At 57.8% G+C, this 15251-nt stretch overlaps 1 protein-coding gene across 3 annotated transcripts; it reads left to right on the forward strand.

The window, feature by feature from the left end:
• Positions 1-1403: 1403 nt before the first annotated feature.
• On the forward strand, positions 1404-14435 carry ETV5 (ETS variant transcription factor 5). 3 transcript variants are annotated; one of them, XM_053951627.1, is made up of 13 exons: positions 1404-1459; positions 2016-2152; positions 2308-2395; positions 2514-2561; positions 2666-2716; positions 7570-7699; positions 7807-8064; positions 9651-9910; positions 10595-10654; positions 11054-11122; positions 11475-11647; positions 12399-12500; positions 12645-14435. In XM_053951627.1, exons 2-13 carry the CDS (start codon positions 2108-2110, stop codon positions 12864-12866), a joined length of 1506 nt encoding a protein of 501 aa, XP_053807602.1. In that variant the 5' UTR covers positions 1404-1459; positions 2016-2107; the 3' UTR covers positions 12867-14435. The 3 variants fall into 3 exon arrangements, with proteins under 3 accessions (XP_053807602.1, XP_053807603.1, XP_053807604.1); XM_053951628.1 differs by lacking the exon at positions 1404-1459 and adding an exon at positions 1634-1698; XM_053951629.1 differs by lacking the exon at positions 1404-1459 and having other exon boundaries at positions 1898-2152; positions 11478-11647.
• The last annotated feature ends 816 nt before the right edge of the window (positions 14436-15251 follow it).

Consider the following 15251-nt stretch of genomic DNA (forward strand, 5'->3'; position numbering starts at 1 on the left):
AGCCCCCAGGAACGGGCTCCAAGCAGCAAGGACACCCTGTGCCCTCTGTCCTTCCTGTCCCCAGCAGCCCCCCCATCATTCCACCCGGGACAGGACGACCACCGTCATCCCTGGGGGGCGGAGGTGGGCCTTGGAGGACTCCGGGAGCTCATTAGTAACCCAGCATCACAGAGGAGCTCCTACCAACAGCCCAAAGACATGCTGGGCAGCTCGCCCAGGACACTGACAAGCCCATGACCTGAGGATTTCAAGCTGGCCAGGACATCTCTGTACTGACAGGCTTCCGAATGCCTGGGCAGCTTCCCAGGATCCAAGCAGAAGGTTCTTCTCCTTCCCAAGCTGAGATGTGCAGTGTAACCAAACACCTTGTTTTTGCCTTCTCCAGCAATAACTTCCTAGTCTCCCTCCACCACAACGTGAGGCCTCCACACAGCCCATTTATCTTGTGCAAACTACTGTGTCCTCCCTGAGCAGCCACTGCCAGGTCCCCACGGCAGGTCTCACCCCCTTGTTACAGGTAGGGAAACTGAGGCACTTAGCAGGGAAACGCTGCAGTAGGAGGCCTGGCAGGCACTCAGCAGCACCATTCTGACCTAAATTCATTCCCAAACCTCTGGGACGTTTGGTGCCCTTCAAGGGCGTGTGTCCATGAATCTGCTTGGAGGGATCCATGGCCCCAGAGCCCTTGCAGGTGGGAAATACTTTTCCCATGCCCCTTTTTAAAGGCAACCGTGGCTTCAGGGGAAGGCTGCCAAAATCAGTACTCAGGCTTCGGTTACTGGGCCCTGGGCTCGCAGGGACGCTGCCTTGTTTGTGTGAAACCACGTCCCGAGAAAGCAGAGGGGACCCCACGGCCTGTGAGGCCCGAGGTCGGTACCATCTGCGTGGCTTGCTGTGTGGCAGCTTCTTGGGCCCGTTGTGCACGGACCCGCTCCTTCCTCACCACCCTGAACCCGGACCCGAGGGTTGTCCCCCCCGCCAGTTCTCCGACCCCCAAGGCCGCCCGTCAAACCCCCATCGGCGCTCCTGCAAAGGGCCGCGGCCCCTTTAAATCCTGCGCTGCCCCGGCCCCACCCGTCAGTCTTTTCCCCCTTCTATTTTTTTATGAATGAAAAACGTTCGGGGCGGAGCCAGGCAAATCGCGGCGCGCCCATTGGTCGCCTCCGCCCCCGCCCACTCAGCCGGTCTCAATGGTGCTCGGCGGAGCGGCGCGCGGGCGGGCGCGGAGCGACGCTGCAGCCAATCAGATGGCGCAGGCGGCAGAGCGGCGGCACGCCATTGGCCAGCGCGGAGGGTAAACAAGCGGCGCGGGGCGGGGCGCGGCGGAGGCCGCTGGCTCGGGGGCTGCGGGCCGGCGCAGAGCGGCAGCGCGGTGGCCAGGCTCGGAGAGGCGCCGCGTCATCCCTGGCCCCGCTCCCGGCTCGCCCCGCTGCCGCTGAGGCTGCGGCGCCCCGGCCGGGTACGTGGGGGCCTGGCGGCGGGGCGCAGCGCGGCCGGGGCCCGGGCTTGGGGCGGGGGCGGTGTTTATGAATGGCGCGGGCCGCGTGGTGTGAATGGCGGGGGGCGCGCGCCAGCGGGCGCTCGAGCGCGCGCTCGGGGGAGAAGCGCGCGGGGGGGGGGGCGGAGTTTATGAATGGGGCGCGCGGGGTGGCGTGGGAACGAGCCTGGCTGCGGCGCGGCCCCGCAGCGGCGAGAGCGGTGAGGGGCGGGGGAAGGGAAGGGAAGGGAAGGGAAGGGAAGGGAAGGGAAGGGAAGGGAAGGGAAGGGAAGGGAAGGGAAGGGGGGCGAGGCGAAAAGAAGCGCGACCCGCCCCGCTGCCTCCTCCCGCTCCCACGGCGCGTGATGTCACGGCCGTTTCTATAGAAATTAGGTGACATCACGAGCTGGGGGGCTGCGACCCGCCACGGCAGGAGCGGGCCGGCTCCCCGGGGAGGCGTGGCGGCACCGAGCCAGCCCTGGGGGTGGCAGGGGCCCGGGTGTGATCCCTCCCCCTCCGTGTCCCCTCCACCCCCCAGCCGCGCACCTGCCGGAGCCCGGGCGGGACCCCCCTTCCCGGGCCGGCGTCGATGCTGAGCGGGCCGGGGGCACTGCCCGCTTCGCCCGCACCATGGACGGCTTCTACGACCAGCAGGTTCCCTTCATGGGCCCCGGGGTAAGTTTGCTCACCCTGATTCCCCGTTGACACCTTCCTCCCCGACCTTGGGGTCACCCACTCCTCATCCTTGGGAGTGCCCCCCTTGTCCTTGGGGGCACCCCCAGCCTTGGGGCTGCCACCCTCACGGGCAGCTGTCACCCTGTTCCTTGCAGAAGTCCTGCACAGAGGAGGGCCGAGGCCGGCCGGGGTCCGATAGGAAAAGGAAATTTTTGGAGACTGACCTGGCCCATGACTCGGAAGGTAGGCAGGGCTGGCGCCTGGGACCACTTGCCTCGTGTTGTTTTAGAAATAATCCTGCAAATAATGGCAGTGTTATTTATTCTTCTGTGGAGCACATAAGTCTTTCACTCTGTTCCAGAGCTCTTCCAGGATCTCAGCCAGCTCCAAGAGGCCTGGCTAGCTGAAGGCAAGTCTTCACCTCCCCCTTTTGCCATGTAAAATCTCTCTGCGAGCATCTTTTTGAGAACTGGAAATGCCATAAACCCACTTTTTTGTTTGTTTTTTTTTTAGCTCAGGTCCCCGATGACGAACAGTTTGTCCCAGATTTCCAGTCTGACAACTGTAAGTGATTGTTCCGGGTTTTTGTTCTCTGGGGGTAGACGTTTGGGTGCCTGTGCAAACATTTGCACTGGGTTTGGAGTTGCTTCCTTGGGAAAGCAGTTGTTCCTGGGGCTGAAAGGTGAAATCATGGGCTTTTGAGAGAAAGCACGTGTGGTTTGGGTTCGTAGAGATGCAACGTGCAACGTCCTGTCTTTTGTTAATGAGGAAAACTATGGCCAGATGTATGGAAATAGCTCTAAACTGCTCTCTGGGTTCCTCTGAGGCGTGATGCTTGTTCCTAGTGAGGTGGATTCGCTTCTAAAAACTCCTTTTCCTTTTCAAGTGGAAGAGATAACCCGTGCTGGGCTGCTTGGTTAGCCACAATCTCTGCAGTTTCTAGAGCTTTTTAGAGTCCTGGCCCCAGCGCTGTTGGCAAGAGCGAGCCTGAGCGGTGAAACTTGAGCCGCTTTAAGCAGCATTAATCACTGGCAAGCGAGCGTCTTTAAAAGGAGGCCAGTGAAAATGCAGTCCCTGGTGAATTGCATAAGAGCCAGAGTTGGTTCTGAGCCGTGCTGTGTTGCCAGAGCGGGTTAGTGGCGAGGGCAGGGGCCAGGGAATGGCGTGTGGGGCTCGCACAGCTCCGGGAGCTGCTCTGGGGTCGGCTGGGGGAGAACGGGGGCGGAATCAGGATGTTTTGAGTTGTTACCTGGCAAACACAAGTAGTGGCTTGGTGTCAGTGGCTGGGTTTTGCTGCTGAGCCAGACAGCTACGGAACTCGAAGGAAATCAAATTTAGCCTGCAGTCGAACAGAGTTTTCATTCCAGCTTTGTCACAGCATGCAGCAGGGTATCTCCTCCGACAGCAAATGCGTGTTAATTATTGCTCTTCGGTTACTTCGGAGCGGGAAGCTTGCCATTTAGCCGGTCCAGACAGCCCAAGCTTCAGATGTGTTTTTTTTTCCCCTGTCTCCCCTGAGATAAAAGGCGAGCCCAGAGTCAGAAACACAACGGTCTGTTGACATCCCCAGCACAGCCCAGCAGCTCTTGCTCGGAGCAGTAGAAACTGCAGTGTGCGTGGGAGGGTGGCTCTTGAAGCTGAAGCTGTTTCCAGTGCCTTTTGGCAGTCTCTTTTTCCTTGTAACCTGAAGAGCTCAGAGAGGAGAGACAAACTTTTCGGGGTGATGCAGGAAAAAGAGAAGAAGAGAAAGGCATTTATTTAGTCAGGACTCTTAAAATGTTCTGATCTGCTCAGCCTGTGGACCTGGTGTTAAAATGATTTTATCACTTGAAAGATCTGCCTGTGTGACTCCCTGCAGCAATAACCTTCTTTAACTTGCCTGGGGAGAGAAAGCAGAGGTTTCTCTTGCTGCTGCAGTGCTGGCTGTGCAGGAACTCAGACTGAGGGGAATGGGAAGCCCAGCTCTTGCATCCCTGCACTAGAGAGAGTTTACAGAGCAGAGAAACTCCAGTTTTGAGCTGTGTGCCATGTAGAAAGGGGGAGAAGGACGGCTCTGGTGCAGCTGAGGTCTGCACCCAGCTTTCACTAGCGGGGACATGCTGCCTTCCTGGGCTGGCAGTCAGCATCCGTTGGCTTCTGAGGAAAGGTAGATCCCTCCTTAGTCCCTCGGATGTTTTAGGACTCTGTTTCTGCAGTTGTGTGGCTCCACGCCTTTTCCCTGAGGAAACTCCTGCTCTCTTATCCTGAGCAAACCTCGATCTTGTGCCCCATCTTGCATTCCCAGGGCCAAGGTTCCTTGGCACAGCAGCAAAAAGGGACAAACCAGGCTCAGTTTGGACCCTGCTGCAATGGGGAGTGTTGCTACATGTGCCACGTGGAGTCTTGGAGATGCTCAGAATCCTTCTTGCCTTGCTAAAACCCCCTCATAGCTGCCTGCAGCTCTGCTACTGCCCACTCTCTGTTCCCAATTCCTTAGCCAAGGTCCCTGGCAGACAGGGTCTTAAAGTTGGGGCTTGGTAGCAAAGTAATCTGGGGGGCAGCGGGTCGCTGTGCTGGGGAGGAAATCCCACTGTAAGGAAAGCAAGGCCACTCCAGATGAGAGATGCATTGTTCTTAGTGCCCTGGACCGAGTGGCATGAGGCCAGATTCAGTGCTTGTAAGTTGCCCAGGGAAGTGGTGGATCCTTCCATGGGAGCCAGGAGGCTGTGGTGACTCCACAGAGCTCACCATGCTGTGGCCCTGGCTGGGCATGGGTGTGAGTTCACCAGCAATGTGGTCCTGTGGCCAAGGGTGCACATACAGTGTTATGTCTCCACTGATTGTTTAAGTACCTGAGAAGTGATGGGATCATGCTGAGGAGATCAAGCACCACAAGAAGTGATTTTTTTTTTTTTTTCCCCCAGAGTACCTGTGGTCTCCCCACGCAGGCAGCACGTGGCAACAGCCACAGGCAGGGCACGGAGTTTCTTACACACCAAAATGAAAGAGGGAGGTTTGTTTGTGAGGAAGAGTTGTTTAAACAAAGGAAAGCAGGATCCTGGCTTCTATTTCTGACTCCTCTCCTGGTGTGACCTTGGGTGCGTCCTATAGTGCCAGGGGATGGAGGGGCAGGCACAGAGCTCAGCTCCCAGGTGACAGCTTGAGTGGGTGCCAGTGTCCCTGGGCTGGAAGTGGTGGCTTGGTTGCGTTCCCTTGGCTCTTTCAGAGGAAGCCAGTGCTCTCTGAGCTTAGTCTCATGGAGGTCCAGTCGTGTTGATGGGTGGGAATAAGCTGCCCTGTCCTCCATCAAGGGATTCACTGGGAATTCAAGGCCTCGAGTGGCTTTGTGGTGTCACCCATTTCCATGGGAGATGTCTGATGGTTGGCACTGGGGGCATTTCCAGTTCCACTGCTTGTATGGCACTGGGAGGGTTTGCCTGAGCCTCCCCTACCTCCCCTCCTGGCTGGGCACAGCAGTGGCACGTGTGGCTGGTGCCTTGCCCAGCCTCCCCAGGGTCCTTCCACCCTGAGAGGCTAAAGCAGCCCAGAGGGGCTGTCAGGCACCCTGGGGTGTCCTTGCTGCTGCCGTGGCTCAGCCTTGGTGTGGATCTGCTGACACATCTGCTCCAGCCCTCTCTATAGCTGAGCTGCTCCCTCTGAGTATTTTTATATATTTTTTTAGCTTTTAATTATAGTGCCCAGGGCAGGACCGGAAAGGGTAAAAGTGCTTTTGCACCCGGTGTTCCTTTGAGGTGCAGGGTGCTGGGGCAGGGCAGCTCCTCCCACCTGGCTGCTCTCTGCCCAACCAAACCCAGCGCCTTCCCCCCAAAAACTGCACCCCAATGCCCCCCCAGACTCCTCCAGCCTCGCTGGCCATGAGCTTGGCGTAGGAGCATGCCGTGCTGAGCAGCGCCGGCCAGCCCCGCCGTGTTTGTGTAAGGAATCCAAACGTTGCACAGAGTCCCGGCTTGGACAGCTGGTCTCTGTTAGGATCTTAAGGCTCATTTCCCTTTTTTTTTGAATGGCAGTGCTAAGCTCTGGGGAAATTTTTCCTTTCTTTTTTTTTCCCTCCCTCAGCCACATGAATGGAGCGCTACGAAGTGTTTGTGAATGGAGGGTGGTGCCTGCTCAGGGACTGGAGGCTTTTTTTTTTTCAATGAATAACCAGACCCCATTGTACGACTGGCGGAAAAACAACTCGCTTCAACAACACGGAGCCTGTTTGGGAGAACCATGCCCGCGATAGGCAGCTGGAGCCCTTCCAAAGCCAGTTCCCTTTGCTTTCCCATGGCTCACGGGGTGCCTGTGCTTTGCTGCCACCGTGCTGGCCCCCTTTTAAGGCTGGAAGTGCTGAGAGTGGCAAAACCTCGCTGGGGAGGGGGGAAGGAGGAGTGGGATAAATCCGGCTTGGGTGGAAGGCGTGTGGGGGGCTGTGCTGGCTCAGCGCTGGGCTTTGTGTTTCAAATCCTTCTTCTCGGGGAGGGGGGGGAGGTTTATGCCCTTGGTACCAGCTGTATTGAGGCCTTTCGAGGGGGGGGATGGGTAGAAAGGGGAGTCAGCAGCTCTTTAAAGGTTTTGACAAATTAGGGGAGCAGCTAATTACCTGGCAAGCTGTGAACAGTTGTCCTGGAGCTATTTGCTCCTCTCCAGTGTAGCTGTGCTGTGTTTAGGCTTCACATGAAGCTAATACTCCACTTCCGATTAGTCTTGGCTCTCCTCTGAGGCACTATTTAGGTACAGGTCTCTGAGGCGCTTTCCCTTTCCTAGGGCGCCTGCTTTTAGGAATTAATTAGCTTAAGCGTATATTACTCAGTTTATAATTATATATATAGCAAGAGAGCTTGGGAGAGGGTGGAGAGAATTTGGGTTTAATGGGATGTTTGTCACCTGAGCTCATACAATTGTGGGACCCTAGGCCTAGATCCTGTTGGACCACCCTGGCTACGGCAAGGTGGATCCTGCTTAAAAACTCTGGAAGGGGGTATACCCCTGTGAGGGCGAGTGGGTTGCTTTTTATGGGGCCTTGGAGCTCCAGTTTGTCAAGCCCCCTCACCCTTTGCTCCATGTCTCAGGGAGGCAGTCACTGCCTGTGCTACCTGGGCTCTGCTCCACTTGCTGAGGGGCTGGTGGACAGCAGTGTCTCATCTAAGGCTGTTGTAAAGCTGCCTCGCAGCCCTTGTAGCAATTCCCCGTCTGAGAACAATGTCCTGGGCTGCTGTGGCTGTCCCAGCTCTGCCCTCCCTTGCCACCCTGGCTCTCTTCTCTGCCAGTGCTGGGGTCTGGCAGGGTACCGTATCACCCTGGTTCAGTTGGTGAGTGCTCCCAGGGCGTTAAGTCAGCACCTTATTCCCAAGCAAAGAGCTGATGCTTGCAGGGGTGATGCTCCCATCGCCCTCTCCCCTGTGGGTGAGCCTGTGTCCCCCTCGGTGTCCTTGCAGTGGTCCTGCACGCCCCACCTCCGGCAAAGATCAAGCGGGAGCTGCCCAGCCCGTCCTCGGATCTGTCATCCTGCAGCCATGAGCAGGCTCTCTGTGCCGGCTATGGGGACAAGTGCCTCTACAACTGCTGGTAGGTAGCACGGGCACACCGCTGCCTGCAGAGCCCTCGGGGACTCTGTGCCACGCGGTGCTGTCCCTCGGTGTCACCGTCAGCCCCCGGCCCCTCTCCCTTGGCAGTGCCTACGACAGGAAACCCCCCGCCGGGTTCAAGCCATTAACGCCGCCCGCCACGCCGGTGTCCCCCGCGCACCCCGGGCCGGCCCTGCCGCCCCCGCCGGCCCCCGCCGCGCCGGTGGCCGCCCATGGGGCTGCCCCGGCCCCCCACGCACTGCAGGAGCAGCGGCAGCAGCCGCCCTTCGCCGTGCCGCGGCCGCCGCACCCGCCCGTCCACATGCCAAAGATGATGTCTGAGAACCAATTCCCCGCAGAGCACAGGTAAGCCCTCGCCCCAGTGACCTCAGGAGTCCTCCGGGGCTTTGTGGGGGCTCTTGGGGTGGGTCGGTGGTCCCAAAGTGTGGGGGAGAAAGAGAAGTGCTTGTGCTTTTGTCCCCGTGCTGTGGTTGCAGTTGGTGGGCCAAGTGTTGTCACCTGTGGTCCCGTGTGGCAAAACTTGCCGCTTCCTACCAGGATCTTCTGGCTCTTTCTCCTACTAACAGGGAACAGCTCCTTCCAGTCCCTGAACACCGGGCAGAGCCTTTGCTTCCCTTTTGGGAAAGGCAAGGGAGGCAGAGGCTGACTCCTGCATCCACCCCAGTTCCTACAGGTGCTGGTCCTGAGTCAGGGCTCTGCTCTCCTCATTCCCACCCACTGCAGCTCTGCCTCCCAAGCCAAGCCCCACTGGGCTGTGGAGCTGTGACCATCTCTGTCCTGCCGTGCACCCCGGGCTGGGGGTGCTCCAGAGCTCCCCATGCACTGCATGGCATCACCATGATTTTGTGGGCTGCGGTGTGAAACCCCTGTTCCTCTCTGGGCGGTGGCTTCATTCCCAATCACTCCCATGTCCCTGGAGGCTCTGACAGTCCCTTCCCTTACCCTGGGTTGGCTCCTATGGGTACTCTCAGTAGGTGCTCTGCTGGAAGCACCTACTGGATGGCCTTTGCTGTGACAGCCACCGTGTCACCCCTCTGGGCATGGGACAAGATGTGGCAGCCTGGCAAAAGCCATGCAGTGGGGCCAAGGGAAGCCCTTGGAATGTGCCCACAGCAGGCAAGCATCCCTCCCCAGCAAAGCGGGGCTCCGTGTGACCTTCAGGCTGTGCAGGGGGCTGGCTGCGACCCCTTGGGAAGCACTGTGCCAGCACGGGGCTTGGGTTTCATTCAGGAAGGGCAGAGGGACATGGCTCGGAAATGGAGTAATCCCAGCCCGGCAGCTGGGAGAGCTCGGGTTACAAAGCCAAATGGTGCAAGGCCGGCTGAGAGGAGCCGCACGGAGATCCAAGATCACCTTTCAAGGTGCCGGAGGACGAGGGGATGTGGCAGCACCCCCTCGAGATGGTCCCTCATCCATCGCCACCAGCAGAAACTGTGCTGTCAGAGCAGTGGTGGCAGCACCATGGAGCCCAAAATAGTGCTCCCTGCTGTCGAGTTCAAGGTTTAATCCCAGCTGCGCGGGCGGATTAGCGGCCGGCTGGAGCTGCGGAGTGGATTTGGCTTTGCGTAAGCGCCCACCCATGCACAGCATCCCTGGCCCCTGCCCCCCACGCTGGGGACAGATTTTACTGGTTTACAGAGATATCAGTGTTGGGGGTGGGTTTTTGTTCCTTTTCTCATTCCTTTCCAGATACCTGAAGGCCAGAGTGCTTTACTGTGGTGGCCCATGTGTTATCCTGCTGTTCCATCTTGGGGTTCTGAGCACCCCGCTGGGTCCCCAGGGGATGAGCCCCTGTGGTGGCTGTGCTTCTGAGGAACCATCCCAGCCTGCTGTGGGGGCAGCCCAGGCTGAAGGCACAGCTGCCAGGCAGTTCTGGTTTGGGGTGGGAGCTGACCCCCACTCCTCAGTAATGCCACATCCTTCTCCCCCAGGTTCCAGAGGCAGCTGTCGGAGCCCTGCCACCCCTTCCCGCCGCAGGCCGGGGTCCCGGGGGACAGCCGCCCCATCTACCACCGGCAGCTGTCGGAGCCCCTGGGCCCTGCTGCACCCTGCCCCCCTCAGGGATTCAAGCAGGAGTACCATGACCCTCTCTACGAGCACGGCGGCCCTGGCCTGCCCGGTCCCCCCGGCCACAGCTTCCAGCCCCCCATGGGCATCAAGCAGGAGCCCCGGGACTACTGCATTGACTCAGGTGGGTGTGAGTCAGGGGCAGCCAGGGTGGGGTTACACCAGTGACACTCCAGGGAGCAGAGCATCTCTGCCTTCAGCACGGCAGGGGCAGGGTTGAGGCTCAGGCAGTGGATGCTGTGTCACCCTGGAGCTCCTGTGGTGCTGGGGTACTGCTTTGCCTTTTTCTTTCCTCTCTGTCCTCCTTTTCCAAAGCCAGGGGATACAGCAGGAGTTCACCTGATGCCAGTGGTGTGGTCAGGGCCGTGGCCACAGGCTGGGGTGCCCCACAGCGCCTGGTGGGTCCCCACTTGGCTCTGGCCTGGGGCCAGCTGTGATTGCTGGCTGCTGGACCCTACCAGCATCACGGAAAAATCCTCTAATCGCCTTAGGACCTAAAAATACCCCAACCTCGGGATGGAGGGTGGCACAGCCAAGCAGATGGTAGGGGAGGTGCAGCAGTGCCTCCCTTCATGTAGGGCCTGTGAAAACTTGAGCTGCTCCAGTCTAAATTCCAGTGCCACCCCAAATCATACTGGGTTTCTTTTCCCCAGTGTTGAGGGTGGATGTAGTGGACATGGAAGCATGGGGAGGGGGGAAGGCTCACAGACTTCACTGCAGGACATGCTGGGGGTAAAGAATATGCTACCAAATCCATGGTGGCACCCACAGGGTTTACAGCCTTAATGTAATTTCATTTCCTCCTCAGAAGTGCCTAACTGCCAGTCCTCGTACCTACGGGGGAATGTCTTCCCCAACAGCCATGACGGTGAGTGACTCCCCCACTCTCCTCCTGTTGTGACCCCATCCCACCCCTCCCTTGTGGCAGGCAGCACTCCCTGGGCACCCAGAAAACACCCACGAGAGCATCATGGGGCCCATGAGAGCTGCATGTGCTGGCACCAGCCCCAAAAGCAGCCAGCAGCCCCTGTGAGTGTGCTGTGAGGGCACAGCAGTGCCATGGAATCTGGGATAATGCAGAGCTGCTAATAAGGTTTGGGAGCAGTGAGGGGGGGGGGCAGAGCTGCACAGCGCTCAGCCACTGAAGTAACTGGGAACAGTTCTGCTCCCAGAGCTGTGGATGGGGTCCTGTGCTGGATTCAGCCAAGCCAGGGTTTTTTGGGGTAGTGGAGGGGCCCTATGCTCACAAAGGGTCTTTTCCCCACAGGATTTTCATATGAAAAGGACACACGATTGTATTTTGATGACACATGCGTGGTACCCGAGAGGCTGGAGGGTAAGAATCTGGCCCCAGAGGAGGCCTACAGGGGAACCAGGGCTCATGGAGGAAGATGTGGGGGGTGCTGGGATCTGCAGTGCCTGGCTTATGAAGCCAAGCAGTGTTGGCACGGTGCTCTTGAGAGCTGCTGAGCATCATCCCAAGTGGCAACTTGGCATCGCTGCCATGCTCCATCTCTGTCACAGACACCTACCTGCCTGCAGCACCATCCCCAGCACCTCTCCCACCCCGTGGCCTGATCCTTGCTGAGACACAGGGATGACCCATGTTCTTGTACACATCTCCTGCTGGTGACACAGCCTGGGAGAGGGGCAGAGCCAGGCTGTTTAACCAGGTGTCTTTGTGCCAGCAGGTAAAGTGAAGCAGGAGCCCACCCTGTACCGTGAGGGCCCTCCCTACCAGCGGCGCGGCTCCCTGCAGCTCTGGCAGTTCCTGGTCACCCTCCTGGATGACCCTGCCAACGCCCACTTCATCGCCTGGACCGGCCGGGGCATGGAGTTCAAGCTGATTGAGCCTGAGGAGGTATGAGAGGTCCTGCCCTGGCGCTGGGGAGTGCCTGTGGGAATGCAGGAGTGCCTCCTTCCCGCACAACAGAACCTTCCCACTCCCGCTTGAGGCGAGACACATATCTCTGCTCTCCAGTCAGCTGTTGAAGTTTGCCTTTAGTATCTCCCACTGCCTCTTGGCGCGGCATGTGCTGGCTCCTGAAGCTGGCAGTGGTCATCAGCCAGTGGTGGTGTTGCCTCTGTGCTGTGCCTTGCTGAGTTCTGCTGCTCTGCTGAGTTCTTGCTGAGTTCTGCCACGGCTCCCTCCTTCCCAAGCTGCTCCCATCCTTTGCCCTGCATTTCCAGCAGCAGCTCCGTGCTGGAGCCACACAGCTCCACGGGAGGGTGACACAGAGGAAGGAGCTGTTTGGGGAGTAATTGAGAGCAGCTGTAGCCAGCACCGAGCTGCGCATTGTGGGTAATTACCCATAATATCTCTTGCGCCACGTATGGAAATTGTGGTATTTTGAAGCAGCCTTTTTGGCAGGCTCTGCCTAATGAAATGACTTTTGATTTGGCCCCTGATCTGGTGGTGGCTGTGTGGTCACAGCTGGAGCATTTATCATGGCAGGCGGGGAACTGCTCCCAGACCACAGTGACACCTTCTCTCCAGCTGCCCCAGCCCCCTCAAACAAACCTCTAGCCTGCATTTCAGTTGTGATTTCCTCTGAGGATCCCTGCTGCAGCCCTGGCTGGAGCCCTGATGGCTGCCACCTCTCTCCCTGTAGGTAGCACGGCGCTGGGGCATCCAGAAGAACCGACCAGCCATGAACTACGACAAGCTCAGCCGCTCCCTGCGCTACTACTATGAGAAAGGCATCATGCAGAAGGTGAGGTCACAGCAGGGTGTGACGGTCCCCTGCTGTCCCAGGGTGCAGCAGGAGAGGGATTAGGTCCCATGTGAGGTGTGTGGTGCTCCCCCAGGGCAGGGGTAATGCTCAGGGCCCCTCTCACCCCATCCCTCCTCCCTGCAGGTTGCCGGCGAGCGGTACGTCTATAAATTCGTCTGTGACCCCGATGCCCTCTTTTCCATGGCCTATCCCGACAACCAGCGCCCTTTCCTGAAGACAGAGCCAGACTGCCCGGTGCCAGAGGAGGAGACGGTGCCCCTGACACACTTTGAGGACAGCCCGGCGTTCCTCCTGGAGATGGATCCCTGTGGCAGCCTTCCCTACGCGGAGGGCTTCGCCTACTGACTCGGCCGGCTGGCAGAGCCATTGGCACTAGCGCATCCACCTGGGGCAAACACGGTTTTCTAAAGAATATTTTTGGCTGTCCATAAGAGGAGGAAAAAAAAAAAAAACCAACAAACCCCAGCGACAAACAGCATGGGTGCACACACAGATTTGAGGAATTTAAAACGCCCCACGTGTGTTGCCGCCGAATTCCCACCCTTCCTTTCCAAGGGCTAGTGCACAGGACTGCCCGTGGCTGGCACCTCCTGCCATGCATCAGTGTGATGTCTTGGGGCGCCGGGAGCCTAAAGTTGCAGTCTCTTCCCCAGGGCCTGGCCCCGGCAGTGCCCCAGGGCTGGGCTGCGTGGCTACCGAGCCAATTGTCACGACAATCTGCTTTGCATCGAGCACAATCCGCGTAGCTGCCTTGTGTGGTGGAAAGGGCTTTGATTTGCACAGAGAGGAGGGATGCGGGGGGGCCGCCCGGGCCAGCGCCCCGGGGCTGATGTGCGCAGCATCCTACCCCAACCCCGAGGAGCCTTCTGCCTTCTTCCTGAGCCCCCTCCCCATGTAACCTGTTTGTTCCCATAGAACCTCCTGCATCCTCTCCGTGCCCTCGATCCTCCCCAGCTCTGGCTATGGGCCATGGGTTGCATTTTGGGGGAGGAGACCCTGACACTAACTTCCTCTTTGTTTGTTTTTTTTTTTTTTTTTTTTTTTTTTTTTTTTTTTTTTGGGATGTTTTAGGAAAATACTAAAGGTTTCTAAACTGATTTTTGTAGAGTTTTTGTATTTTAAGGCAAAGCTATTTTTTGCAGCTCGGCTGCTGTCCCTGGGGACACCCCTGTGGCTTTCCTGGTGGCAGGGGGGAGCCCTCGATGCCCATGGCTTCCTGGGATGGCTGCCGAAGGATCTGGTCCACTCCATTTCACTGCTCCAGTCCTCTTTCCCAGGGGAGCCAGGGCTGAATCCCAATACTGGCTCAGCTACGCTCCCCCTGCTTGGCATGGCCTCGGAGCTGGGCCGTAAGGCTGAGGTGGGCAGGGATGGGGGACCCCACCCCCTTCCTCAATACCCCACTTCCCTCCAGCTCCCCCCACCCCTTGCTGCACCTCTTAACACTCCTCCACCACTCATATATCCATACCTGCCTCCCCTGCACCAGGCTACATGTTTTGTTGTAAATGCTGTATAGGATTTTTTTCTCTTCTTTAGTTAGCTTTGGTTGGAATTTTTGTTTGGTTTTTTGGTTATTTTTAGTTGTGTTTTTTTTTTTTTTTTTTTTTTGTCTGATTCTTCTTTTTTTTGTTTTTTGGCAAGTATGAAGATTAACTCTACAATGACTTGGTTGCTCTCCCCATGGTGGCTGCACTGGCCTGTACCCATGGGGAGCACTTGGTTTTGGGAACCCCAGCTTGGGGACAGGTTTTTAACCATTTGCTCGGTGTGGCAGGTCTGCAGTGCAGGAGGAGTTAATCTGAGGACTGATTTGAAATATCTTTATTCAAGCAGGGCTATGTATCTCCTGCAAAGCTGCATTACATTCTGTACTGTGTACAATAAAGGATCTTGCTTCCTGTTCTTCCCTGACTGCCTGGGCTCCTGCTTTGCCTGTGCTGTGGGATGCTGCCTGGGCTTGGAGGAGCCCCTGGATGTGCTTGTGGGGTCTGTAGTGGTTGGGCTACAGCCCATCATTTGGGGCCTGCAGCATGGTGTGGCTGGAGCTGAGACCAAATCACCAAGGCTACTCTCTCCCCAGCCCCCCTGCCCTCTCCTCAGTTCTGGATTTGTTGCTCCCAGGTGTGGATAGTGCCATGGCTTTCACAAAGCCACATCCCATGAGAGGATCCATTTTGAATGGGAGTGGCTTCTGCCCAGTAGGTGGAATTTAATATTTCCTCTTCCCAGGGTTTCTCAGTGAGTCCTCAACTCCCCTGCAAACCCAAGCACCTGCCATCAAGCAGGGCTAAAGCTGGTGGGGACCTCTCAGAACAGCCCCTCCACAAGCTACTGGCAGCAGTCCCCCATTGTCTCCATTTCTAGGCTGGGAAAGATTCAGGGTTTGCAAAAAGATGAAGGAGGTGGGTGGAATGCAAAGGCTGTTCTGTGAGGACTTGATTCAGCTGAAGGGTCTGTGTTTCTCCTGACAGGCTGGAGAAAAACTCAAACACCCCAGAACTGCCCACTGCCATTGGCCTCAATTCTAGCTGGGCTGAGCCAGGCTGTTGACGGGCTCCCAGTCCATCCCATGCAGGGGCTTGGTGTGATGATGTTGGAGATACTCTGACACATCTTCTCTTCCAGCTTATTTTCACAGCCCCGCCAAACCCCATCCCTAGATGTGGCAGTGGAGAGATGAAAGGTCCTTGTGTGCCATGATGCTTTTTACCCACCCACCCTGCCTCG

This window comes from Vidua chalybeata, chromosome 10 (genome assembly GCF_026979565.1).
Source record: "Vidua chalybeata isolate OUT-0048 chromosome 10, bVidCha1 merged haplotype, whole genome shotgun sequence".
In the NCBI taxonomy this organism is placed as follows: Eukaryota; Metazoa; Chordata; class Aves; order Passeriformes; family Viduidae; genus Vidua; species Vidua chalybeata.